Source organism: Selaginella moellendorffii, unplaced genomic scaffold (assembly GCF_000143415.4).
Source record: "Selaginella moellendorffii unplaced genomic scaffold, v1.0 SELMOscaffold_40, whole genome shotgun sequence".
Lineage (NCBI taxonomy): Eukaryota > Viridiplantae > Streptophyta > Lycopodiopsida > Selaginellales > Selaginellaceae > Selaginella > Selaginella moellendorffii.
Window position 1 is genome coordinate 1,350,891 of NW_003314301.1, and position 24,481 is coordinate 1,375,371.

Consider the following 24,481-nt stretch of genomic DNA (forward strand, 5'->3'; position numbering starts at 1 on the left):
GTTGGCAGACAAGCCAAGCTATCAGATTATATCACTATCTAAAAACTGAGAATTCTAGCTGAACTTCAAAACCCTAAGGTCAACATGGCGGGAGTCCGCTGGCTGAATGGAACCAACGCTCTGAAAAACCCGGGAGAATTTAAATTTGTATTTACTTTAGAAAATACAATTTCAAAACCCAAGAAAAAGAGGAAACGTTTGAATGGGATAATCTTGGGGCGTGTATAAAACCAACCAATTCGTGAGGTGCACTCAAAGACTGGGCTCTTTGATGGGAGCCATGGCCACTGGCCATGACCGTACGGAGAATGTACGAACCCGAGCCTGGCCCAGGCCCGGCAGCGGTTTTGCGGTTTTGTTAATCTTGGGCGAGCGGTTAAGTCAAAAAAGGATGGTTTTTACCCTCGAATTCTTATCACGGGAATATCTCGGCCGTCGGATCGCCTCCGTACGGCACGCCGACGGACGTGATCATCCGGGGGTGACCGGCAGTTGCCGGTGGTGTACCTCATCTCCCCGTATCTCTCATTTTCCGGTAGACCCTATACCCTATGTTTTTTGTGTGTTCTTCGATGTTGCGAGGTTTTTCTTCTCCGCAGTGATCTCCCCCTCGCTTCTTCTTCCAAGATCTTCGACGAGGCGGCGTAATTTCGCGGGCGCGATCCGGTTGCGTGCGCGATCTGTTCACGCCCCAATTCGCCCAGATTCGGGCAGAGGTTTATGGTTTACCGGGGGTTCTGCCAATGATACAGTATCGAGGCGCGGCAATTGGAGCAAGATCTGCGCTGCCGGCAGCCGATTGATCCCAGCTTCCCCTGGAATGTGAGTATTTTCCTGGAATGGATCCACAGAATCGAGGCAGTGGGAGCGCTAGGTTATTGGGATACACGAGTAGGCTCGCCAGGCCGCGGTCAATGCGTGCGCGACGAGTGCGCTGTCTCAAGGTTTGTATCGTTCTTCCATTTGAGCGGAATTTTCGAAAGAAGAGAGGAAAAATATTTTGCTACTAATTTCGTGGGTTTGTCTTCCAGGAGAAGAGCGGTACGATCCAGCAAGTGAAGCAAGGTACGGAGTTCTTTGAACTTCTGGCAGCGGTTGCTGGGCAGTTCCTTCAAGATGGAGGCGAACCGGAGCGCGGTGGTGATGGATCCAAGCCGGCCTCCAAGCACGGTAAGTTTGGAGCATTCTTTCTCTTCTTTTTCGCTTGTGGTCGGTTGTCTTGAGTTGGTTTTTTATCTTATGGTTTTTTCGTTTTCCTCTTTTGCTTACCTAGGTGGTTCGTTTCGCAAGAGACGGTACTCTTCTTTCTCACACAAAGGATCAAAGAGGACAAAGGCAGCGGACGATCTGGGGAGCGCGTCGCAGGCATCTCCAAGTATGATGAGCCTCGACTTTGAAGGTTGGTCTAGTCAATATTGTTTCTCCTTTTTACTGTTCTTACTGCTGCCGTACTTGCAGCCAAGCCTGGTACCTCCACCCCGACGTTGAGTGGAGCGTCTTCACCTCGGAAAACAGGTAACTCTTCTAACCTTCTACTTTGCTGGAGCGTTATTTTAGCTTTCTCATGTCTGTGGTGGTTGGTTGGAGCAGTCAAACTGAGCATCAAGTCATTCACGGTTCCGGAGCTGCTCATTGATATGCCCGAGTCCGCTACGGTGGCTAGCCTCAAGGCAAGTTGAAATACCTCTCCGCGTCATGAAATAACCTCGTGCCTGCTGTGCACAGAAAGCGGTTTTGGACGCAACTACTAATCTCTTGGGTGGCGGCCTGAAGATCCGTGTGTTCTTGCACGGGAAGAGAGTCCCAGATGAAGAGGCCACGTTAGCCCAAGTTGGTCTTTCCCAGAATGGCAAGGCTGGATCGCTGGGCTTTATGCTAGAGCCGGCGTCTTCCTCGAGCTGTGAGGGGCCGCTTTTGGCGCTATCTCAGCAGGGATCATGGTAAGGAGAACTACAAACGAAATGGTGGCTAAATCGCATGTTTGAACTACAGGTACACAGCCGACGGTAGCTGGGTGGTGGAAGATCAGGAGAAAACGGAAGATAACGCCGAGCAGAAGCCGGACATTGACGCGAAATGGACTGGTACTCATCTGGTTTTACAGGGCTATAAGAACAAGTTCCAGAGTGTGACTGATGAAAGAACATATAAAGCACGGTTCGGGGAAACCACATCACCACAGCCGGACATCAAGCAGTGCGAGGCTACCAGTCCATCGCTGATGCGAGCTTTGCCTCTTTCAGAAGCCGAAGGCCCTGGAGGACTAGTGCAGCGCGCGGCGGACAACTCGCAGGGCCTGGCGCTGGTGTCGCTGCAAAAGCAAATGTCGCTGGAAGGCACGAAGAGGAGGATACGGAGGCCGTTTACGATCGCCGAGGTGGAAGCGCTCGTCTTCGCCGTGGAGAAACTCGGCCTTGGAAGGTATGGGCTTTTCGCTTTTTCTTTTCGTTTTGTTTATTCCTGTTACTTATCCAGCCTCCATGTGTGCCTCGTGTCTCGTGTAGGTGGCGCGACGTGAAGTTATGGGCATTTGATCAAGCAAAGCATCGCACTTATGTCGACTTGAAGGTAAAGCATCGGTTTTTTCTTTCTCCCTCGCGCAAAGTCTCATAAACGCTTGCTGGTTCTAACAGGACAAGTGGAAAACTCTCGTGCACACTGCTCGGATCGCTCCCCACCAACGCAGGGGCGAGCCAGTCCCGGAAGAACTCCTGGAGCGAGTGATCAAAGCACAGGATTACTGGACTGCAAGGCAGGCCAAGCAACAAGCCGAATCAACCGCGGCAACTTAACTTCCACTACCTCGTGAGGTACTGCTGGGCTGTGTACATAGATATATAGATGATCCAACACCACCAGGCTAGCAGCTCTTGGAAGTAATACTAGCTTACCTTAACATCGTCATCGCCATCATCGTCAACACCACCACACAGATCAAAACTCTTCACTCTCTCGACTCCAACTCTACTCTCAAGCTGAACACCAACGAAAGAAGAAAAAGAAAAAAAAGGAAGAAGAAGACCATTCTTTTATTTTTATTCTTGTTGTATCACCTCTTTAACTCCCCAATTGTTCTGTACATCTATTTGTATAGCAGCAATAAACATCTATACAAAACAAAACAATAGAAACATCAACGTTGTGAAAAAATGGCAAAAGAAAAAAAAATCGTTACTTTAGAAGATCTCTTCTCTAGACGCATAAAATATGAGATAGTGTTTTTACGTACGCGACTGTTCTTCTTGGATGGCTCTTTACTCGGCGGCTGCTTGCACCGAGGAGTCGTCGTATTGCCACGGGTTGAAAGTGATCCCTGTCTGATCCACTCTGTCGCCGCTGGATTCCGCCTCGACCTTGGCACGGTGCTCCGCGTACTTGCCGTTGAATTCGTAGATCTCCAAGTCACCCCACGGCGTCGTACTGACATCTTCCGTGAGAGTAAACCACTTTGGCGTGAACTTCTCGGATCTCGACTCACGGACTTTCTTCTCGGCTCGCTGCTTGTCTTCCATCCTAAGTAAAGAGCATTTGGATTAAGTCAATGTCAATCGAGAGTGCTCGAAACGAAAGAGAAAAGTGTGCTAACCTTGACTTCTCAGAGCCGGCTTTGCTCATCTCGCCCTTCTCCAGAGCGTAACGGTCCGGTCTCAGGCGTGAATCCGACGGAAGTAGCCCGTTTGGCGCCGTGTCGAAGCTGTTAATCTTGTGAGCAAAATGCGTGTACTGGAACTTATCGTTCTTGGGAACGTCCGCTACTCTCCACACCTGCATCAATTACAACCAGGTCAAAGATCCCTATATAACGATTCTCCATATCGCCCACCTCCTTCAGCTCAGATCCTGCTAACGGCTCGCCTTCGGAATCGCAGGGCTGGTAACTCATAAATGAGTTCCACTTCCCCGTAAGCAGAAGCTTGGGCTCCTCGTCCTTGTTGTAAACGTAGCCATCGACCTCATAACGACCAGATCTTTGCAAACAAACAGTAAGTACTACGCACATCAAAGAAAGACTCTGATTTTACCCAAACCAGCCACAGGGTTGAAAATAAAGGATCACTTTGTCGCCAGTCGTGAGATTTGTCACAACATAATCTCCGGGAGAGTCTATCCACGTTCTGCCAAATATCAAATTGTGCACCTTTGTTGGTGGCGGTACTAGATCAAGTACCACGCCAGATTTTTTTAGCACAACTCGCGTCCTGAGAAAAAAGAGGCTCAGCCAACATTTTCAGGCATCCAGAACAAAAATCTCACCTTCCAACTGGGTAAACGTCGACAGAATTCCCGAGAAATTTCGTTTTCAGCTTCGAGGTGATGTCATAGGTGAAGTGCTCGTTCTCCGCATGTCCAGAGCTCATCGGAGGATGGTGACTGACCTACAGAACAAAAACTTATAGAAGACCAGCCACAAAAGCGAGGAGATCAAAAGCACCTGCTCGGCGAGGAACGTTATGCCACTATGATTCACCATTTCATACGTCTCCCCGAGAATAGGATTGAATGGCTTCCACGCACGTTCGTAAGCATAATATACAGAGATAGCCCAGCACGCTGTAGAAGAAAACAATCCGAATCAGCACCCCAGAAAGAGAATTCACCACTTACAAGCATAGACCATCCTCAAGTATGGATCTTCGCACTGATCAGCGAGGTCCAAAAGGTGTGCATACTCCATCAACTGTAGATAGAATTTACAGCTTTGCCTCAAGGAAAAAGTTTTTCTTTACCTCGGCCATTCTTTGGAGCATCGTCATGGGCTCAAAAATCAAAACTGGCAGTGTCACCATGGAAGTGACGTCCGATCCAATATACTTGTGCATCATTTTCCAGTAGCTCTCACGATCCTATCGATCGTAAAGACCAAAGAGTGAGGAAACAAACAAAAACAAGTATTAAAAGAACAAGAAAAAGAACAAGGGAAGACTTACTTCTTGCTTGAAGCGGCCTTTGAGTGCTTCGCTCTCGGCATCCTCTTGGCCGCCTTCGGGATTGATAACCTCTAGACCCTCCACGCCGCCCAGCATACTGGACAGAGATTCCTTCAGCTCTAGCTAGAATTGGGCGCTGGATCTGATCGATAGATACGCACCTGGAGACCGTGGCGCTGCTCCACGACGTAATGCTCGAGATCCTGTTCGAAATCGCGGAGAAAAATCCGCCATTCGCGTTGCTCGCCATCGCGGCGCAAGACGATCGAAATATTTCGCCCTCTCTCTTTTCCAGGGTTTCTTGGAAGATGCCCGGGGATATTCCGAGCGCGTGAGATGGGACGATCGTACGGATGTGGAAGAACTGCAAACAACGGCTATGATTGCTAGATACTTTAAATTCGTAAAGTGTGAGAATATTCATTTTTTATGCCGAGTATATTGGTTAGTTTTAAATTTTCATATAACTCATATAACTCAATTATATATTTAATTACCTATTAAACTGTACATCCAGAGGTGTTGAGAAAGGATTACAGATTCTATCAGCCCAACACCTTGTATCTAAATCATATGACAATAGGTACGTTTCATTTACATGACTACAATATCCATAAAAATTCAAGTAGTTATCTGCTTGACCACCAAAGCTGATATGCAATCCTTGCAAACCTTGAACCACATTCATACTCACCACAGCAATCTCACTGCCTGTCTTTGCACAAACCTCCTTAACTACAAACATACACTTGTCTTTCAGCCACACCATGTAGAGCTTCTCCCTCCAGCTAGCCAAGCAGATGAACTTACCCTCCGTGACAGGACGGAGATCCTTGATTGTGATCGTGTTGCTCGCCACATCAAACTCAACAATCTGACGATGGGAGGCATCTATACAGGCCAATTTGTTTTGTATGAGCACCAGATCACTCCGTGAAGAGGTTTCAATCGTGATGGATTTACACCATTCTGCCTGGCCGCAAGTGAAGGTGTGGATGTTGCCACTCCAGAACCACACCACAACCTTGAACTCCTCGGCAGTGGCCAAGAGGATCACCCTGGTGATCCTCGAAAAGTCCAAGAAAGGGATCTCTTCCCACCTGTTGGCAAAAGGATTCCCAACGTAGAGTTTTCTGGCCTTTGTAGAGCGAGCGAGAACGAGGCGCTTGTCTTGGGAGACAACACACAGCGAGTCGGGAACGTTGTCACTGCGAGGTTTCCAGTGCATCACCTTGCCACTGCTGTCCCGGATATAATTGGTTTCCGTGTAGCGTAACCTAGCACTGTCCTTGTAGGAGCTCCGGAAGCTGGGCTCGTCCACGGCTGCTTTCCACGCGCGGCACACGCATCTGGAGGTGAGAACACCCGAGAATGGAAGCTTGCACAGGATTTGTCCCACAAGCTCGGGCATCAACGCCGATATTCCTGTGCCATTCTTCGTTGACGCCATAACCCTAGGCCAACTTCCCAACCCTTTTCAACTTTAAATACCTGAGGCATAAAACATTCTCGAAATATTCTCATGGCTACTTTATCTATTTAAAGTTTGAGAATAGGTTTGAGGGTGTTTCACCCTAGATGCCTTTAATCATTGATAGAAGAAGAAATGCAATGAAAATCAAAAGAAAGAATAGGTTTAAACATAACAATTATTGATATACGAATATTCACTTCGGGGCAGTTAACGGCTTCTAATTAAGCTGAGAATATTCGCCATTTTTATATTTTTAGGGCTCTTCCGCATTTTTGTAGCTTTGAGTGGATTAGATCACTAGGCAGCGATGGATCTGATCGATCTGGGATCCAGCATTTCTCCTCTGCTGTGCTGCTAGGGCGTACAAGAGAAGAGGTCGATGGGATGCGTCCTGGGCGCGGCGCGGGATAATCCCAAGTGCTACCTGGATATCTCGGCAGCTGGGGAATCGCTGGGGCGCCTGGTGATCGAGCTGCGCAAGGATGTGGTTCCAAGAACAGCGGAGAATTTCCGGGGCCTGTGCACGGGTGAGTATGGCGCGTGCTACAGGGGGAGCAGCATTCACAGGATTGTGCCAGGCTACGTTGCGCAGGCAAGAGATCTAGATCTGTGTGCGAGCTTGCGCTGAGATTTCTATTCTTCTTCCCAGGGGGGAGATTGTGGCAAATCGATCTATGGGAAGAGATTCGAGGACGAGAATTTCAAGCTCTTGCATACTTCCAAAGGGACGCTTTCCATGGCAAACAATGGCCCTCACACCAATGGTATAGTCCCAAATTCTCCTTGTTCTTTCCAAAATCTCTTGGATTCATCTCTTCTTTGATCCATTCTCTCGGTCTCAGGGACACAATTTTTCATCTCTTTGGGTAAATGCAAGCAACTAGATGGAAAGCACGTCGTGTTTGGCAAAGTCATCCAAGGTATAGTGCTCGTACTTTTGTACTTTTCTTTTTTATCTTCTACTACCACAGTGTAAAGTTCTCGCTACGTTGATTTTCAGGCATTGAGCTTTTGGACTCGCTGGGCAACTTGGGGAGTAGCGAAGGAAGAACGATCAAAGAAGTAAAGATCCATGACTGTGGCGAGCTAGTTCAGTAAATACTGTGAAAAAGAAAAACTATTTTCCTTTTCATACCTGTGAAAATAGGATATTGCGCAACAATATACAGCAAAGAGCCATGGAGTTGCTTCAAAGCTTAAATATATCTCAGATATATCTTGAGAGAAAGATCAAAATACAATATTGATGGAATAAGAAAGAACGCATAAAATTTATAACCCACTTTACAAATATCATGAAGACCCATTCGTCTTCGTATTTGATGCATCTCACAAGGAACAGAAGGGTATATTCGATGGATAACCGTGTCGCAAAACCCTAAATTCTCTTCTTAGGGTTCTTTACATTTCTCTTCCTCTCAAACGCTACGATCGCGACGACGCGGCAACGATGAGCCTCGATCTGGCACGCCTGGATCATGGCGAGCGCTCGGATGGGCAGCTTGCTGGCTGCATTGAAGCAATGCGGCAGCTCGAGAGATCTGGCAAGAGGAAAGCTTGTCCATGCCGCGGCGATCGAGCGCGGCGATGTCTCGAGCATCCGGGTATGGAATTCTCTGATTAGCATGTATGGAAAATGCGGCAGCCTCACGGATGCGCGCCTTGTGTTTCACAGGATGCCCGGCCACAGCGTCGTGTCGTGGAACGCATTGCTGCTGGGATTCGCCGAGAGCGGCGAAGGCGGCATCGTTCTCGAGCTCTTCTCGGCGATGCAAGCCCAGGGCTGCGCCGCCGATCGATTGACGTACGTTGCGCTACTCAAGGCTTCTGGAAATCTCGCAGAGAAAGCGAATGACAGTTCTTTCCTCGTGAAGCTCGGGGCTTTGGAGAAAGCAATGGCGATCCATTCCATGGCTCTCAACGAGGACCCTGTCGTCCATAGCTTCGTCCAAAATGGTTTGGTAGAAACTTATGCCAAGTGTGGGAGCTTGACCGATGCTCGAATGGTTTTCGACAGGATGGAGCTCCACACGGTCGTCTCTTGGACGTCTTTGATTCTCGGGTACGCTGAGAATCGCGAGGAAAGACTGGCCCTGGAGATTTTCTCTCGAATGGAAGCGGATGGAGGCTGTGTACCAGATTCTCGGACTTTTGTTGCTGCTGTCAAGGCATGCACGGGACTGGCTGCTCGAGACGAATGGAGAAAAGCTGACGGCAAGGTGGTGAAAGCTCTGGCATTAGAGAAAGGACTAGCAATCCATGCTCAGGCTGCACAGCGAAGGCACGACTCGGACATTTTTCTGGCAAGCTCGCTGGTAAACATGTACTGCAAGTGTGGGGGTCTCGATCACGCGAGCAGAGTCTTCAGTGGTATGCCGGTTCATAACATTGTGACTGTAAACGCTTTGATGCTTGGCTATGCAGAGAATGGAGAAGGAGGCAGAGCTTTCGAGATCTTTATGGACATTAAGGAACGGTGCACTGGACAGGACTATCTAACTTTCCTGGCGGCAATCAAGGCCTGTGCAAGCCTTGCGACGAGAGAAGTCGGAACTCACGTCGATGGGAAGCTCTTGAAAGTGGATTCGCTGGAAAAGGGTATGTTTGTTCACGTTGAAGCTGCAAAATGTGGCTGTGACACGAACTCTTTTGTCAGGAATTCCATGCTGGATATGTACACGAAGTGCGGGAGCCTGGTGGATGCTCGCAGGCTGTTCGAGAGGACTTTTATCCGCGATGATGTTGTGTTGTGGAACACCTTGATTCTTGGGTACGTTGAGAGTGGAGAAGCGCAAATCGCTTTGACATTGTTTGATCGGATGACTTCAGAAGGCTGCTCGCCAGATGCTAGAACGTTCATGGTTGCTTTCAAGGCATGCACTTGTCTCTCGGAGAAAGAAGAAGGCAAGCGAGTTTGCGGCAAGACCGTCAAGCTTGAGACCATGAGAAAGGCTATGGAAATTCACTCTCAAGCGGCGAAGTGTGGCTATGACTCGGACCTTTTCGTGGCAACTACGATGATCGACATGTACGCCAAATCTGGGAGCTTGACAGATGCTGAGAAGGTTTTCCAGGAGATGAAGAACCGTGACGTTGTCGCCTGGACTACGATGGTTCTTGCCTATGCCGAACAAGATGCAAGTAAGCACTTGGCTTTAGAGTTGCTCGACCGCATGCAACGCGAAGGCTGTGCCCCGATCTCTCTTACGTACGTTGCTGCTTTGAAGGCCTGCGCGAGCCTGGCGATGGAAGAGGAGGGCGAGAAAATTAATGGAAAGGTCGTGAAGGTGCTCTCGTTGGAGCGAGGAGCTGCCATTCACTCAAAAGCCGAGGAACAAGGATTTGATTTGGACCTCCTTGTGATGAACGCGGCGGTGGACATGTACTCCAAGTGTGGTAACATGGTGGACGCTGGAAGAACTTTCGACCGCATGGTTCTTCGCACCGTGACTTCCTGGAACACCTTGATGATGGGGTATGTGGAAAACGGTGAAGCATCGATGGCTCTAAGCTTGTTCTCTCGTATGCAGCGTGAGGGCCCGGCTCCAAATCCTGGAACTTTTGTGGCTGCTCTCAAGGCGTCTGCGAATCTGTCAGCGCTGCAAAGTGGACGGCAAGTTCACATAGAAATCTGCCGCTACGGTCACGAGTTCCATGAGATCGTCGCAAATTCTCTGGTGGATGCTTACGGCAAGTGTGGAAGCATGACTCGAGCTCACCAGGTATTTGATTCCATTCCTAAACCGGATTTAGTGAGCTGGAACACGCTGCTAGCAGGTTACAGCCGCGAGGGGAACACCGAGCTCGTGTTCTCCCAGTTCCACAAATTGGAAGACGAAGGCCGCCTCAAACCAAACGTGGTGACTTTCGTTTCCCTCCTCGCGGCTTGCAGCCACGCCGGGCTGGTCGATCGAGGCAAGAGGCTTTTCCAGGCAATGGTGTCCAGGTATGAGATCGATCCAGTGTTGGAGCACTACCACTGTCTGGTCGATTCTCTGGGCCGTGGGAATCAGCTGGAAGAAGCGATGAAGATCGTGGAGACGATGCCTTTCTCGCCGAATGATGTCACCTGGAGGACGGTGCTGGGTGCGTCGAGGAAGTGGAGCAACGATCGAGTGGCAAAACAAGCATTTGATTCGCTGGTGGGCTCGATAGGTTCATTGGGACAATGAAGAACAAAACGTAATCTCCTATGCATCACTGTTCTTGGCGCCATTTAGATTCAAAATATTCTTTCGCAAAGATTCGCCTATGTAAAAGCGGCAGAGGGATATCCATTGCGTGTTTATTCTATCGAGGTCATGGATTTCGCCTTGTTCTCCACTTGTCCTAGCTTCCACTGCTCTAGATTCATCGCAGACGATAAATTTCTTTCAAGTGATCAACACTTCTTTGCCCCATAAGAAATGTTTGCGATCAAACTCCTTTTAGCACTCTCATTGTTACTCGTTGCGATTCTCACGTTTTTTCTTGCAATTTCTCGAGTGGATCCACTCCCTGCTGCCTGGAATCCAGCTCCAGAGCGCCAGGGGATCTACGCTGCAAATGCCGCGCTCCAGCGGGTCGAGAAGATTGGGGTTGGGTTTTTCTCCGGAGCCGAGGATCTGGCTGTGGATCAAGAGGGCCGGATTTACTCCGGTGGGAAGGACGGATGGATCAAGCGATATTTCCCCGCGACTGGCAGGATCGAGAACTGGATCTACGTGGGAGGGCATCCTCTGGGCATGGCGATTGGGAAATATGGGGAGCTCATTGCCGTGGAGCCGGTCATGGTGAGAGAATCTCTTAGAGATTTTTTCCTTCGCTCTAATCTATTCCTTCCATCGCAGGGGCTCTTGAATGTGACCGATGCTGGAGTGGAGATTCTCTCAAACGAGGCCGATGGATTGAAATACAAGTAAGAACTGTGGAGATTTTTTCTATTTGAGTGTGGGAACTTTGGATCTCTTGCTCTAGAATTGCCGATGAATTGGTCGTAGCTCGAGACAACACGATCTACTTCACGGATGCCAGTACCAAATTCGATGTCGCTGATTGCCGGCTAGATATTTTGGAATCGCGACCCAATGGCCGGATCCTAAAATTTGATCCATCCTCAAGAACAACATCGGTGTTGCTCAAGGATTTGTATTTCCCAAATGGAGTAGCGCTGTCACGCGACGAGAATTACCTGGTTTTCTGCGAGACCTCCAAGTAAGTTTCCTTTTGCTTTTCTCTTGTTTCTCAGCTGTGTTTAATTACAGAGCCAGGTGTAGAAAATACTGGCTCCGAGGAGAAAAGATGGGAAGCATCGAGAATTTTCTGGACAATTTGCCAGCGTTTCCAGACAACATCCATATCAACGCTGGTGGGAATTTTTGGATCGCCCTCGTATCGGTTAGAAGATTCTTTCTTCTTCCACTTTGGTTCCAAAGTTTAATTTTTTGTACAGGATCGTCTATGGCACATTGAGCTCATCTCAAACTCGCCGCTACTAAAGAAGCTCGTCTCTCATCTGGTGCCTTTTCTCCCGGATGAATCGCTACAATCAGCTAAAGTTTTGGCTGTGGATCCAGATGGAAGGCCTCTTGAATTTTACGAGGATCCGACCGGAAAAGAAATGGCGTTTGTGACATCTGCTCTCCAAGTTGGAGATCACCTCTACCTGGGAAACTTAGCAAAGAGCTACATTGGAAGGATCAAGTTGTCCTCGAGAGAGAAAGGGACAAGATTCTCAATTTAGCAGAATAGTTTTAAGCTGGAAAACAAGAACATGAGGCAAAGAGCTTGAACTGAAACTACATAAAAATGATCGCAAGATTTCAAGCTTGTAAAATTACTAGATCTCAAGCTTGCAAAATTAATGTCATCTCTAAATTTTTAAATATTAGAAAACATTATTTTATAAATGGAAAGAGAATCTATCTTGATGGTAGAGCCATTTTCGTGCTATAAAATGCTAAGTGTAATAAATTTTGAAAATTAGTATGTAGTTGATATATGTCCTCATTGAGGTGTGATTGAAGCCCTTTATGCAAGCACATCCATGCTATGAAAGAAATTCAACTCCAAAGAAGAAAAGACAAAAAGCCCAATCTATACAGTGAGAATACGCTTCAAAAGAATAAATGTTTCAGCATCAAGGAAGTCATATATGATTTTGATCTTCTCTTCGGTAGGATGTTCATCTATAAATAAGAAATTTTAAAATCAAAACTACTTTACTTACTTGAGTTTGGATGTGAAAACTTGTTATTCCAATGTTCTTGAACAAGCTTGACCGGTAAATTGATATACTCCACCAAAGACTCTTGTGCTATTCTCTCAGCTGAATTTCGTCCATATTGAATAACAAGTTTAGATTTGCATCTTGCAATCAAGTGTTTATGGTTTTCACCATTTCCTTGATTCTCTTCCTCTCAAGGATATATGGCAACGATGAGCGTCAATCTGGCACGCCTGGATCATGGTGAGCGCTCGGATCGGCATCTTACTGCATTGAAGCAATGCGGCCTTTCCCGCTCATCTTTAGACGATGGTATCGGTAGCCAAAGCACATGCCTATTGAGTTCTAAACCATGACTCCTTTTAAGAGCAAATCCAAGGCCTTACAAAAATATTGTACCTGGTTTTCATTTTTGCCCATGGAGCCTGGGCCCTGTAGTTAGGCCGTCCTCTGCCAGTGGCTCGAAAGTGCATTGATATAATTGTAATATAATTTGTTATCATGCAATTTATTTTAGGTGAGTTTTATATAATTTATCATGGAATAAAATGTTCTGTTGCTCATCGTGCGATCTCACGTGCGTGGCTTTTAGTATGAAGCGAAGAGTTTTGGGCATGCAGTGCACGGAGTTGCTCTAAACAGATCTCTTGTTAATAGGACTTCGAAAAACTAGCCACCTCCTAGATTGAAATGGCTGACACTTGGTGGGAAGCAGAATGGTGGCTTCAATTTCTACTTCTCATTCTCGTCACTGTTTTATCTCTTCATGCTGCTTCTGAATCGCCGGTATCTGCTTCCAAATGACAGCTACTCGATCCTCCGCCCCCTGCAAGAAGAAGAGAGCGAATCCTCCAAACCTTGAGTTTCCCGGCAATCTTGGAGCTCTGCATTGCCACCGCGTGTTATGTTTGTAAACGATGAGAGGCTCGGCTAGATGCTGCTGTGCAGGGCTCGTCGTTGCCGAGATCATCGTCGTAGTAGTCACGATTGTGGGAAAGCGTTGAGGCTCCTGGATGAGGAGTTGTTAACGTTCAACGATCTCGCGGGCTGATCGTCCATTCGCGGTACTCCTTACGGATGGTGAGCCCATCGTCTCTTCCAATCTTTCGAAAGATTCTGTTGGTAAGTGCCCGGAGCTGGTCGCCTTGTTCTTGCTGGCAGACGATGGAACTGGTGGAGCTGGAGTCGTTTGAGATTTCCTGGATCTTAGGAAGAATAGTGCTTTGCGCTGCTGCTAGCAAAACAAAACAAAACAGAAATCGATCAACCACGCCATGCATGCGAAGATAGTCACGTATCTCTCATGACTGTCCATATCCAAATCCACTGTTGTTCTTGCCAAGATCTCAATTATTCCCATTGGAACTCTCCACTTCACAATGATTGCCTTTCTCGATTACTTCCTCCTCGAGCTACTCCTCCCTGTGAATCAAAACGGTCCTGGATTTGTTGCGACCTCAGCCTCAAGTATCTGAAGTTCTTGAGCAGCGTCTTGAAAATTGTGGACTATTGTCAAAGTCAAAACCATGCTTTGTTTTAGACTAAGCATGATTAATTAGTGGGGGATTAATAATAATATTAAAGCTAGGTTATCCATTGAGAGGAAATACAAAAGAAGGTTTAATGAATAATAAAGAGTAAATGGTGGTGTGATCAATGACATTGTTAAAAAGGTCAATACTAAAGATAATGAACCTTTAGATGGCTATTGTAATAATTAGTACTAGAGCATGAAGAAGCTCAAAGTGTGAGTGCACAGAAGCTTCACGGTTTGGTTGCCTAAAGTCGAGTTGCCAAGTGTTCTGCATTGCCACCTACAAAGAGCTAACAAATGAGGAAGGAGAGAAGAAGAAGATTGGGTTTGGGTGGCGTGGCCCACTCACACCAACGTCCTCTAGTCTTAGCTTGCCACAGTTTGAAACGACTAGACTAAGTCGTGCTTTAGTCTTCTTTTCTTCCGTTTTTAATGGTGTCATCTAAAAAATTAGAAAACGCGCAAACGTGTTGCATCATTTTGTATGTATGAACTAGCGAGAGAACGTTATATGCTTGTGTTGAGCAAAATACAGGGCTTGTATCCATGGCCAACCTCGATCCCACTGGTGTGCTGGGAGCGCTTGTTTCTGAAGCTGTTAAAGAAGTGATTGGGCTTGCCAAGTCTGCCATTCATTGCAAGGAGAAGTGCAGCGAGTTGGAAGTTTCATTGACCAAAGCATCAGGTCTACTAGGTGAAATGAAGAAATATTCTGCTGCCGAGGGCTCTCTGAGCTCCTCACAACTGGATTCCTGGCTGAAAGCCCTCCAAGCCAAGGTTGAAGAGGCTAAACCTCTTGTTCTTGAGTGCCAGTCTCTACAAAATCCCATTCTAGATTGCCTAAAGAGGTTGGTTGTGCTTCTTTTGGGATATTTCTGAATTGAGTTTGTGATTTTGTTTCAGGATAAGACTTGCTACCATCTCTGCTCCAAGGCGATCCATGGGCACTTGGTTGCAGCTCCTCTACATCTTGGCGTTGAGATTCTGAAGAACATTGATACATTGAAGAAGCAAAAGGAGGTGCCATCTAATGTGGTTCCAAAGGAAGAACAGCATGTTGTTCCTCTGGATGACCACATTTTCGGCATGGAAGAGATGCTGGAGCGGGTTGTATCAGACTTGCTGGGGTCCCCTGTAAGCAGCAAGTGGGTTGGAGTCCATGGAGCAGGAGGTGAGAGGAGTCGCGTTTCAAAATCCATCACTCCTGGCCAAACGAGTATGTGACAACGATCAAGTCAAGGGGCGTTTCGATCCAATTTTGTGGCTAACATTCGGTCAGTCGGTTCAGGTACGTTCCTTAAGCTTATAATTGAGCAGCTATGGTTGTATTTCCTCAGGTGGAGAAAAAGCAGCATGAACTTGCCAAACAACTCCGACTAGGTGGTCAGAGAAAGAAAAGCGGAGCAAGAACAATGGATTTCACTTCAACACACATTGATTCATTTATGGCTGTATATATATACAACTTCAATCAAATCGGAAATCACCAGAGATCTGATCACGATTCGGACTGCTTGTCGTGTTCATCATTATTCCTACACTCCCCCTTCAAGCTGAGGGTGTGCTTGACACTCCAAGTTGATTCCTCAGCTTGATGAATGTGAGCTCCGAAAGTGGCTTGGTTAGAAGGTCCGCCAACTGATACTGTGAAGGAATGTATTCCAGGTGAAGATCTCCGGCTGCTACGTGTTCGCGAATGAAGTGATGCTGCACGTCTATATGTTTCGTACGAGCATGAAACACAGGATTCTTTGACATGGCGATTGCACTTCTGCTGTCGCAATGCAGAATGGTCGCATCTGATTGCTGTTGATTGAGTTCTCCAAGTAATCGACGAAGCCAGATGATCTCCCTTGCTGCTGTACTAGCAGCTACGTATTCTGCTTCTGCACTGGAAAGAGCAACCGTCATTTGCTTCTTGCTTCCCCATGAAACCGGAGCACCAGCAATTATGCAGCAAATTCCGGAGGTTGAATGTCGTGTATCCAAGTTGCCAGCCCAATCTGCATCGCAGTAAGCTTGAAGAACAAGTTTGGATTGACCTGAGCATTTGTAAACCAATCCATGAGCAGCCGTTCCTTTCAAATACCTCAAAACTCTCTTCACCATCTGCCAATGATAACAACTCGGAGACTGCATGTATCGGCTGAGGAGACCAACGGCAAAGGAGATGTCAGGGTGAGTCATGTTGGCGAGGTAGAGTAGTCCTCCAACAAGCGATCGGTAGACCGAGGGCTGATCAAATAAATCATCCATCTTGCTTGTGAACTTGATGCCAGTGACGACTGGCGTAGCCACGGATTTGCAACTTGTCATGTTGAACTGGTTGAGAAGCTTCTTCACATATTGGCACTGTGTGAGGGTGATTGTCCTGTCTGCTTCATCCCTGTCAACTTCCATCCCTAACAACTGCCGCACAGCTCCTAAGTCCTTCATCACAAACCTGTTCATAAGCTTGATCTTCACATCCTTCAAAATAGCGTGATTGTTGCTGACAATCAAACAGTCGTCCACATAAACTGCTATCACAACAAAGTGATCACCCTGCTGAAGAAGATATAGATTTCCATCGCTGTTCAACCTCTGCATACCGAGATCTATAAGAAAAGAATCCAAACATTCATACCACTGACGGGAAGCCTGCTTAAGGCCATAAAGAGCCTTGCGAAGCTTGCAGACGAGTTCGGAGCACCGTGATCCAAAAAGCTCAAAGCCTAGGGGTTGCCGCATAAATATCTCCTCCTTCAAGTTCCCATTAAGGAAGGCTGTTTTTACGTCTATGTGATGTGCGCACAAACCAAACTCCGCTGTAAAAGCCAAAAGCATTCTGATACTTGTCTGCTTCACAATTGGTGAGAACGTCTCATCAAAATCCACTCCAGGAACTTGTGAATATCCTTGAGCAACAAGTCTTGCTTTGTAACGCTGTACCGATCGTCCTCCTCTTCCGCGGCCTCCTCTGCCTCGATGATTTCCAACCCACAGAGCTGAATCAGTCCTTGACTGATTGCTTGATGCAGAAGCATTTGATGTAGACTGTGAGATCAAAACATGGGAAGGCCTCTGTCAAAGTCCACAATCAAACCTCTCGCAGCCAGCTCCGAGCGTAAAGTTTGCTCAGCTTGTTCAAAGTTGAGCGACATCATGCGAACGGTAGGGACGAAAGAACTAAAAGAAGAATCTTGCATGGCCTCGCAAAGTGCCAGAACTTTCTTGCTTTCGTTGAACGCTGCTGGACTGCCTTCAAGCTCCATCCACAGATCTTGCATCTTGGCGAGGAACTCTTCAAAGTTCTCGCCTGGATGAAAACAGGTCTCACGAATGCAAGTCTCGACCATGCTAATCTTGGAGAGGGAAAGAACAGCATACTTGTTGTGGAGATGAGCCCAGATCTCACAAGCACACTTATGACGCATCATAAGGGCATCTGCAAGCTTAGAAAGAATCAATCCTTTTGCTCGAGATTCCTTCTTCTCCAGCGCAGCTTGTTCCCCTGGATCAAGCTGTTGTCGAGCTGCTGCAACAGAGGCACGAATTGCCTCTTCATCCACGACTTCTCCTTCCACTGAAGTTGAAGCTCCCAATGCAGCAAGGGCTCGCCTAGGAATAATGAATAATTCTTATGTAGGAATAATGATGAACACGACAAGCAGTCCGAATTGTGATCAGATCTCTGGTGATTTCCGATTTGATTGAAGTTGTATATATATACAGCCATAAATGAATCAATGTGTGTTGAAGTGAAATCTGTTGTTCTTACTCCGCTTTTCTTTCTTGGTATCGGAGCTATGGTTGGATGGCCTGTGGTAGGCATGGACTGGCAGGTAGGGATGTGTGGCGTGTTCAGCTTAGGGGGGAGTGTTGGAACTAAGCTGAACATGCACACAACTAGGGCAGGTAGCTCAGTGGTAGAGCACCTGGCACTGGTGTAGGAGGTCCTGGGTTCAATCCCTGGCCTGTCCAGATCCATTTTCCAACAGTCAGATCAGCAATGAAACATTGAGGGAAGAGATGCTTGCTGGTGTTGGATGATGTCTGGAAGTTCACCCATTTGGATCTGTTTGACGTGGTGCAAGAGAATGGAAGCAAGATCTTCATTACCACTCGACAACGTGATGTACTTGACAGTAGAGGTGCAATCAAAAACGAGATGGGGCTCTTGGGAAAGGAAGACAGCATGAAGTTGTTCGGAGTCCACGCATTCCCAAACCAAAATCATGCTCCAGTCAGCAAGGAAGTAGTGGAGCAAGTTGTGGAAAAGTGTGGGGGGCTTCCACTGGTCTTGAAGGTAATCGGCAGAAGAATGGCAGCCACACAAGATTGGGACAATGTTCTGAGCAGACTCAAGGAACAGCAACTTCTTGCTCTTGATGAGGAACAACAGGTACTGCAGCGACTCAAGCTGGGTTACGATGCATTGTTGCCTCTCAACCAGCAGCACTTTCTCTTCTTTGCAGCGTTTCCAGAAGACTGCGAGATTGTATTTTGGGAGCTGTACAGGTGTTGGAAGGGGAAGGGCTGGTTGCCAACATAGCAGAGGCCAAGAATGTTTTAGAAAGGCTCAAGAATCACGCACTTATCACTGAAGAAGAAAAAGACGGGCGAGGGGAAACACTGAAGAGGTACAGGATTCACGATGCGTTGCTGGCTCTTGCTTTGCACATCCTGGAACAAGAAGGCCCCAGGTGTTATTTCAAGGCTGGGCAGTCGCAGATGAAGGACATGGGGGACGCGTTCACGAGTGACTACAACAGGATTTCATTGGCTTGGTGTAGCATTTCGGAAATCCCTCTGCCCAAGAAGAACAGGCTGAGAGTTTCCGACACCACTTGCCTTCTCTTGGATTATAATCTCGATCTCACTGCATTGCCAAGCCTCTCTCATTTCAGAAGATTGAAGGTTTTGTGCCTAAGCCACACTGGGGTGGTAAGTTTGCCACATAGCATTGGACAGCTCAAGACTCTAGAGGCTCTGGATTTTTCTTGGGATGTGTCACTCGAAAGCATCCCAGATTCACTGGGCAACTTGACGAATTTATCATATTTGAACTTGGCCGACTGTCGGCGACTCAAGTCTTTCCCCGTGGATGCTTTGCTCAAACTCACCAAGCTGGTCTACTTAAACGGAAAGAGATGTCACGGAATGTGGACGTGCCACAGGCCGCATCATCGGCTTTTCGAACAGAAGAAATGCTTAAACAGGAGGTTTGGAAGACTCTATCTGGATGGGATGTTTCAGGCGTTGACAGAGTTGGAGGTGTTGATTATTGATACAGCGTTGCCTGTGGATATACCAGTAAGCATAGGCAAACTGACCCATTTGAAACAGTTGGAAATACGAAGTTGGCAGGTGGGAACATGTGATAGCTTTCAAGGCTTGCCCAACCTTGACATCTTGAGACTGGAGGGATTGGAGCTTCCATTGACCTGGGACTGGAGCAAATGTGTGAGGTTGAGAACTTTGGAAGTGAGACGTTTTGGGCAAAGTGACTTTAAAGTAATATCCAGCATGGAGAACTTGCAAGAATTGCATATTGATGGCAATCTTGAAGGGCTTCCTTTCTTAACACAGAAAATGATTCCCATGCTGATAAGCCTCTCCCTCAGTAATTGTAAAAGCTTGATTGGGGTGCCCACCATCTCTCAACTGGCATCACTCAAGGTCCTCAACATCGACACCTGTCCCTCCTTGAAGGACCTCTCCATCTCGTTCCTTCCAAATCTAGAGACAGTTACTCTAGGTTTCTGCAACGAAGTGACCACCATCAACATATCCGAGTGCCCATCACTGAGAGTTGTTCGAATCGAGTACTTTCCCATGCTTGCCTGTGTCACATTCGGTGGCAAGTTCCCACGACTTGAAGGAATAATCCTTGGTGGATTTGAACAGCTTCCAGATGTCTCTCTAGGTGCCATGGATGCGTTCCCACAGCTGACACGGCTGGAAATAGCGAGATGTGGTACTGACCAACTACCAGAATGGTTCACATCACTCACAACGTTGAGAACTCTGGAATTAAGGTATTTGGAGAACTTGAATGTGATACCTGATGGTGTTGCAAGGCTTCCTCTGCTAAGGGTGCTTCATCTGGGAGGTTGCAAGAAGATGAACATGTTACCCTTTGCAGATTCTGAGGACAGCTCTTTCTATCCATCCCTGGAGTACTTATGCTTGACAGACACATCCGTCTCTCAAGAGCACCTCTCGCAACGCCTCTTGCAAAGTTTTAATGGGCTGCAATAACCAAATCGCAACAATGAAACTTTGGAACAACGTTTCGCAAATCTCCTAAGGGTAACAATCTGCAAAGAGTCATGTTCCATGATTAGTGTCAAGCGAGGCTGTTCTTTTCCCACCGCCACAAATTCAAACTTTGGTACCACCCAGACACACTCTTGGCCCGGCCTGAAACACTGGAAACCGTGACGAACTCACCATCTTGGATCCATCTCTGGCTTAAACTCGAGGCAATCCTTCCCAAACATTCCCCTTTTCCGTCTGGGAGTTCTTCATGGCTGTAGTATCATATGGAACTGGAAGATAAGAGCTGCTTGCGAGTAGAGCTGTCGTAAGAGAATTTACCTTCGCCAGTATACTTCCACTCGTCTGATAATTTATTTTTGACCTCAGGTTGAAAAGAACCAGGAGCAGCGGTGTCCTTCCCCGCCAGCACGAATGTCTCTGAGAGGTTTTATTCACTGAAAGAGCAAGTCGAAAGCGTGAATTCTTACAACTGGAGTTTCTTGCGTGTCACAGCTTTACATGAGATGAAATATGAGTCAAGACGGCAAATAGCAATGACAAGCTACTGTTTTATCTGCTGGAAACCTAGTGATATCCACGCAGGTGTTCCAGATCCGGTAGCTCAGCTTCCAGATTTGCAGCCACTGAGCACGCGGGTAGAATGCACAATACAGCACCCCCCTTTATTTAGGGTGAGCGATTTGCATGCCACCTCATTGCTTACATAGGTATGCCTATTTCTCATCACGTAGTTTATATACTATTCACTGGCTAATTATAAAATTATAGTTGTTAACATATGAGTTAAAACACCTACTAATTAAAATTTAACGTTACTAGATTAGAGTTAGTCGTTAAACATTTAGGGTGCAGAGCTGGGCGAGGAAATGAGGAGTGAGCATGGCAGAGGCAGCCATGTAAGAGAAGGATGCTGTATTGTGCATTTCTCCCGAGTATGGAGAAGCCTACTCAATGTTGCAAATGAGGCACTCGATTCGCCGTGGCGGATTCACAGTAGCCACACTGCCAATCCCTGGATCACTAAGTACCTCCAAGATGAGCATCGTGAGAGCAAGCGATTGCCAGGTCCACGCTTGTTCAGTGAAGCCTTAGAAGATTTTCCCGCCAAAACTCTTTGCTATGGCTCTTGGAAGGTATGGAATCTCCCTTAAGATATGGGAGCCAAAAACATACTGGAGAACAAATGGCTTGGCTGTGGCATATGACAAGGATTATTTAACTTAGCAATAGCAGGTGAGTGTTTGAAAACTTCTTAAATTTTTTTTCACTTATTGGATGCCGTTCTTTTTCAGTACCTTGCTTTTGCAATTCAAACTATACCTACACAGTCAACAGTTGAATTCCTGGTGATAAGAAGTAAAAGTGCTTCTTCCATCATTTGTATATATCGGCTGGGATCCTTGTTTTCTACACAAACATCAGTCTTATATCACCTTACAATTTAGATGTTATGCCATTATCACAATTACAAGGGCAATTGGAGTTTCCATGGTTTTATACACCATCCCCATAATTGAGTGAGAAAACAAAGAGAGTGATATTTATAGCTTTTCTCTTCTTTCAAATCCTTTTGTATTTCTCCCTCTCCAAAAGAATTCATTTTGGACAAAAACACTAGAATACTATTTGATTAAGGAAGAAGTATTCAATAGTAGTTGCAAATGCACTAACAAAAGTTCCACTTTCAACTTAGTGAGTCAAGTAGTCAAAAACAATAATGACATACTCATTGTTAGTAGTTAATCATGCTCATCAAATTAAATGCCACCAACTCAAACAGATGGGAAATTGCAATTAACTTTAACCATCCTTCCACAGCACAAGGGGAAGTCTTATGAGTTTAGCACTAATCACAATTATGTATATACTGAATAACATAGAAAGACCACCTCCGGCCAATAAAAAGATCTGTGCAACTTCTCTACCACATGACAATATCCTATATGCTTGTCTAGAATAGAAGAATCATGGTACGGATGAAGAAAGTGTGGAATAAAGATCAAAAGTACTCAGTTATAAATGATTATTAGGATCCTTCCCCACAAAATAAATAAGATAGTTCTTAAAGCGATATTAAGAATGTAAATGCCGAAATTGCAAATTATTAGCAAGTGATGCAAAATTTTCAAACCCATCATAAAGACTTTGGATCTACAGTTGAACCTTTTTGAGCCTCACAAACCTCAACAATAAAAGATAAATCTTACTCTGCACTTTGTGGATATTTAACATCAAGTACAACAAACACCGATAGCATGGAATTCTCATCCAAAAAATCCATAAATGCTAACAAGTTTGTAAAAAATATTAAAAGAGAGTGATGAAGGAAGAAGAGTTTTAGAAAGGGCATCAACATTAGTTATAAAATCCCTCGAGCAATAAATAACATCAAAATCATATATCTAAAACTTCAAAGCCCACTAAGTAATATGACTAACCAAGTTCTTCCATTTCGATAATAAAATAACAATAGCATGATCACCTTCTAGCAATGTTTGAGAACCATATAGATATGTATGAAGTTTCTCAAAACCCCAAACTACTGCTAAATTCTTATTCTCTATTATTCACCTCCGTTGGTTGTAATGTACAGCAATAGTGAGCTTCCCTGGTATATAGTTGCTAATCAAAACTCAAGAAGAAACTTGTGAAGAGGTTGAGCTTCTTGGGTTGCCCACCTAGAGATCTACCCTCCTTGTTAGAGAAATCAAGGTGAGATTCAACTCCAAAGCTCAACCGTACTGATACTAAAGCCAAGTAGTTACTTGTGTCAAGTTAGGCATAGGCCAAAACCATCATAGCCCACGCAATGATGTTGCAGTTCTTTATCTCCTGGCAAACATTCTGAGCATCTTCCAAGCTCCTAGATATGGCATACATGTTGATCAACTTGGAAAAGGTCCAAGTCATGTGCATGGCTTAAGCAACCATGAATGTTCTAGCATCTAGCGAGCAGCCTTCTGAAGACATCTGAGCAAACAATGTCAAGACCATTTCCACTTCTCCATTCTCAACCTACCCAAGAATTAAGGTATTTCACACAACATCATCATGGATAGAAGTCCTCTTGAATAGCCTATGAGCATCCACCAGGCTCCCTACATATCCAGCATTGAGTTCTTAATAGAATTCATATCACAGCCACACTTTGCAGCTTCAGCGTCTTCTCCAGCGATACCACTTTCATGAGCTTCCCATTGACATGAGTTCTGACTTCTCTCATTGCAAGGCTAGCACAGCCCTTGACTGCTGCTAGGAAAGTTAAGAAGACCTGTCCAGTGCACCATTCGTTAATGTCCATAAAGATCTTGAAAGGCTGCATAGCCTTGCATAGCTAAGCATCAAAGCATTCACAGTCACAATGTTATGAACTGGCATACTGCTGCTTGCATGATCGAGACCCCCACAATTACCAGCAAGCTTGCCAGAAAAATGTCAGTCTCATGCTGATTTCTAGTCTTTTCTTTAAAGCTAAAGCTTTCACCACCTTGCCATCAGCTTTGTCCATTCTTCTCAAGCAGCCAGTCTCATGCATGCCTTGGCTTCTATTTGGGAGAAAATGTTGCCGCACTTGATTGCCATGGCATAGACGAGCTTTCTTCTTGCGAGCTCTCTCGACCTATTACATTGCTTCAATGCAGTAAGATGCTAATCCGAGCGCTTGCCATGATCCAGGTGTGCCAGATTGATGCTCATCATTGCCACATCGTTGTTGTGATCGTACCCTTGAGAGGAAGAGAATCTCAGGGAGAGATGGGCGATAGTCAGTACTCACTTACTACTTTCAGGTAAATCGAAAGCTTCGCTCTAGCTACTGTTGAGCTGTTGTATGCTCTCACAGCCGTGACTGATAGGCAGGATCAAAGGTAATTTCTCTCTTTCCTATGATCTTACCTTGTGGCATTTGCAATGGAGTTGTCATTAGAGTTAGTCTTTGGGACTATTGTGAAAATTTATTCAATATAGATTGGTGCTAGATTGGAAATTTGGACACAAGAATAACACTATCATGTTTAGGGCAATTTTTACATTCTGTAGATCTATTAATTAGCAAATTAAATAATTTCCATAAATAG

At 46.0% G+C, this 24,481-nt stretch overlaps 6 protein-coding genes and 1 pseudogene across 7 annotated transcripts; 6 read left to right on the forward strand and 1 right to left on the reverse strand.

Annotated features, from left to right (window-relative positions):
• The first annotated feature begins 552 nt into the window (after nucleotides 1-552).
• Nucleotides 553-3,133, forward strand: LOC9660673 (telomere repeat-binding protein 5). The gene is made up of 9 exons (XM_024684280.1): nucleotides 553-944; nucleotides 1,032-1,170; nucleotides 1,274-1,399; nucleotides 1,459-1,515; nucleotides 1,591-1,670; nucleotides 1,726-1,940; nucleotides 1,993-2,421; nucleotides 2,505-2,568; nucleotides 2,634-3,133. The coding sequence occupies exons 1-9, from the start codon at nucleotides 840-842 to the stop codon at nucleotides 2,790-2,792; spliced, it is 1,374 nt and encodes a 457-aa protein (XP_024540048.1). The 5' UTR covers nucleotides 553-839; the 3' UTR covers nucleotides 2,793-3,133.
• On the reverse strand, nucleotides 3,007-5,235 carry LOC9660674 (oxysterol-binding protein-related protein 3B). The gene is made up of 11 exons (XM_024684279.1): nucleotides 5,090-5,235; nucleotides 4,929-5,025; nucleotides 4,728-4,844; nucleotides 4,606-4,678; nucleotides 4,433-4,551; nucleotides 4,255-4,376; nucleotides 4,023-4,199; nucleotides 3,824-3,968; nucleotides 3,587-3,765; nucleotides 3,230-3,513; nucleotides 3,007-3,107 (listed from the first exon to the last, which is right to left on the reverse strand). Exons 1-10 carry the CDS (start codon nucleotides 5,176-5,178, stop codon nucleotides 3,255-3,257), a joined length of 1,377 nt encoding a protein of 458 aa, XP_024540047.1. The 5' UTR covers nucleotides 5,179-5,235; the 3' UTR covers nucleotides 3,007-3,107; nucleotides 3,230-3,254.
• A 1,346-nt stretch (nucleotides 5,236-6,581) lies between these two features.
• On the forward strand, nucleotides 6,582-7,643 carry LOC9634102 (peptidyl-prolyl cis-trans isomerase). The gene is made up of 4 exons (XM_024684290.1): nucleotides 6,582-6,994; nucleotides 7,052-7,166; nucleotides 7,245-7,322; nucleotides 7,403-7,643. Exons 1-4 carry the CDS (start codon nucleotides 6,782-6,784, stop codon nucleotides 7,498-7,500), a joined length of 504 nt encoding a protein of 167 aa, XP_024540058.1. The 5' UTR covers nucleotides 6,582-6,781; the 3' UTR covers nucleotides 7,501-7,643.
• Nucleotides 7,644-7,817: 174 nt separating this feature from the next.
• LOC112349627 (putative pentatricopeptide repeat-containing protein At3g49142) lies at nucleotides 7,818-9,215 on the forward strand. Its single transcript, XM_024684370.1, has 5 exons — nucleotides 7,818-8,206; nucleotides 8,277-8,363; nucleotides 8,420-8,772; nucleotides 8,827-9,000; nucleotides 9,059-9,215. Exons 1-5 carry the CDS (start codon nucleotides 7,881-7,883, stop codon nucleotides 9,163-9,165), a joined length of 1,047 nt encoding a protein of 348 aa, XP_024540138.1. The 5' UTR covers nucleotides 7,818-7,880; the 3' UTR covers nucleotides 9,166-9,215.
• LOC112349628 (pentatricopeptide repeat-containing protein At2g13600-like) lies at nucleotides 9,089-10,644 on the forward strand. Of its 2 annotated transcripts, none has more exons than XM_024684371.1 (3): nucleotides 9,089-9,172; nucleotides 9,232-10,124; nucleotides 10,177-10,644. In XM_024684371.1, exons 2-3 carry the CDS (start codon nucleotides 9,261-9,263, stop codon nucleotides 10,264-10,266), a joined length of 954 nt encoding a protein of 317 aa, XP_024540139.1. In that variant the 5' UTR covers nucleotides 9,089-9,172; nucleotides 9,232-9,260; the 3' UTR covers nucleotides 10,267-10,644. The 2 variants fall into 2 exon arrangements, with proteins under 2 accessions (XP_024540139.1, XP_024540140.1); XM_024684372.1 differs by having other exon boundaries at nucleotides 9,098-9,172; nucleotides 9,235-10,124.
• A 93-nt stretch (nucleotides 10,645-10,737) lies between these two features.
• Nucleotides 10,738-12,153, forward strand: LOC9660675 (protein STRICTOSIDINE SYNTHASE-LIKE 5). Its single transcript, XM_002979180.2, has 5 exons — nucleotides 10,738-11,174; nucleotides 11,232-11,299; nucleotides 11,359-11,595; nucleotides 11,646-11,778; nucleotides 11,834-12,153. The coding sequence occupies exons 1-5, from the start codon at nucleotides 10,809-10,811 to the stop codon at nucleotides 12,122-12,124; spliced, it is 1,095 nt and encodes a 364-aa protein (XP_002979226.1). The 5' UTR covers nucleotides 10,738-10,808; the 3' UTR covers nucleotides 12,125-12,153.
• A 5,800-nt stretch (nucleotides 12,154-17,953) lies between these two features.
• On the forward strand, nucleotides 17,954-20,384 carry LOC9660677 (annotated as a pseudogene).
• Nucleotides 20,385-24,481: the final 4,097 nt, after the last annotated feature.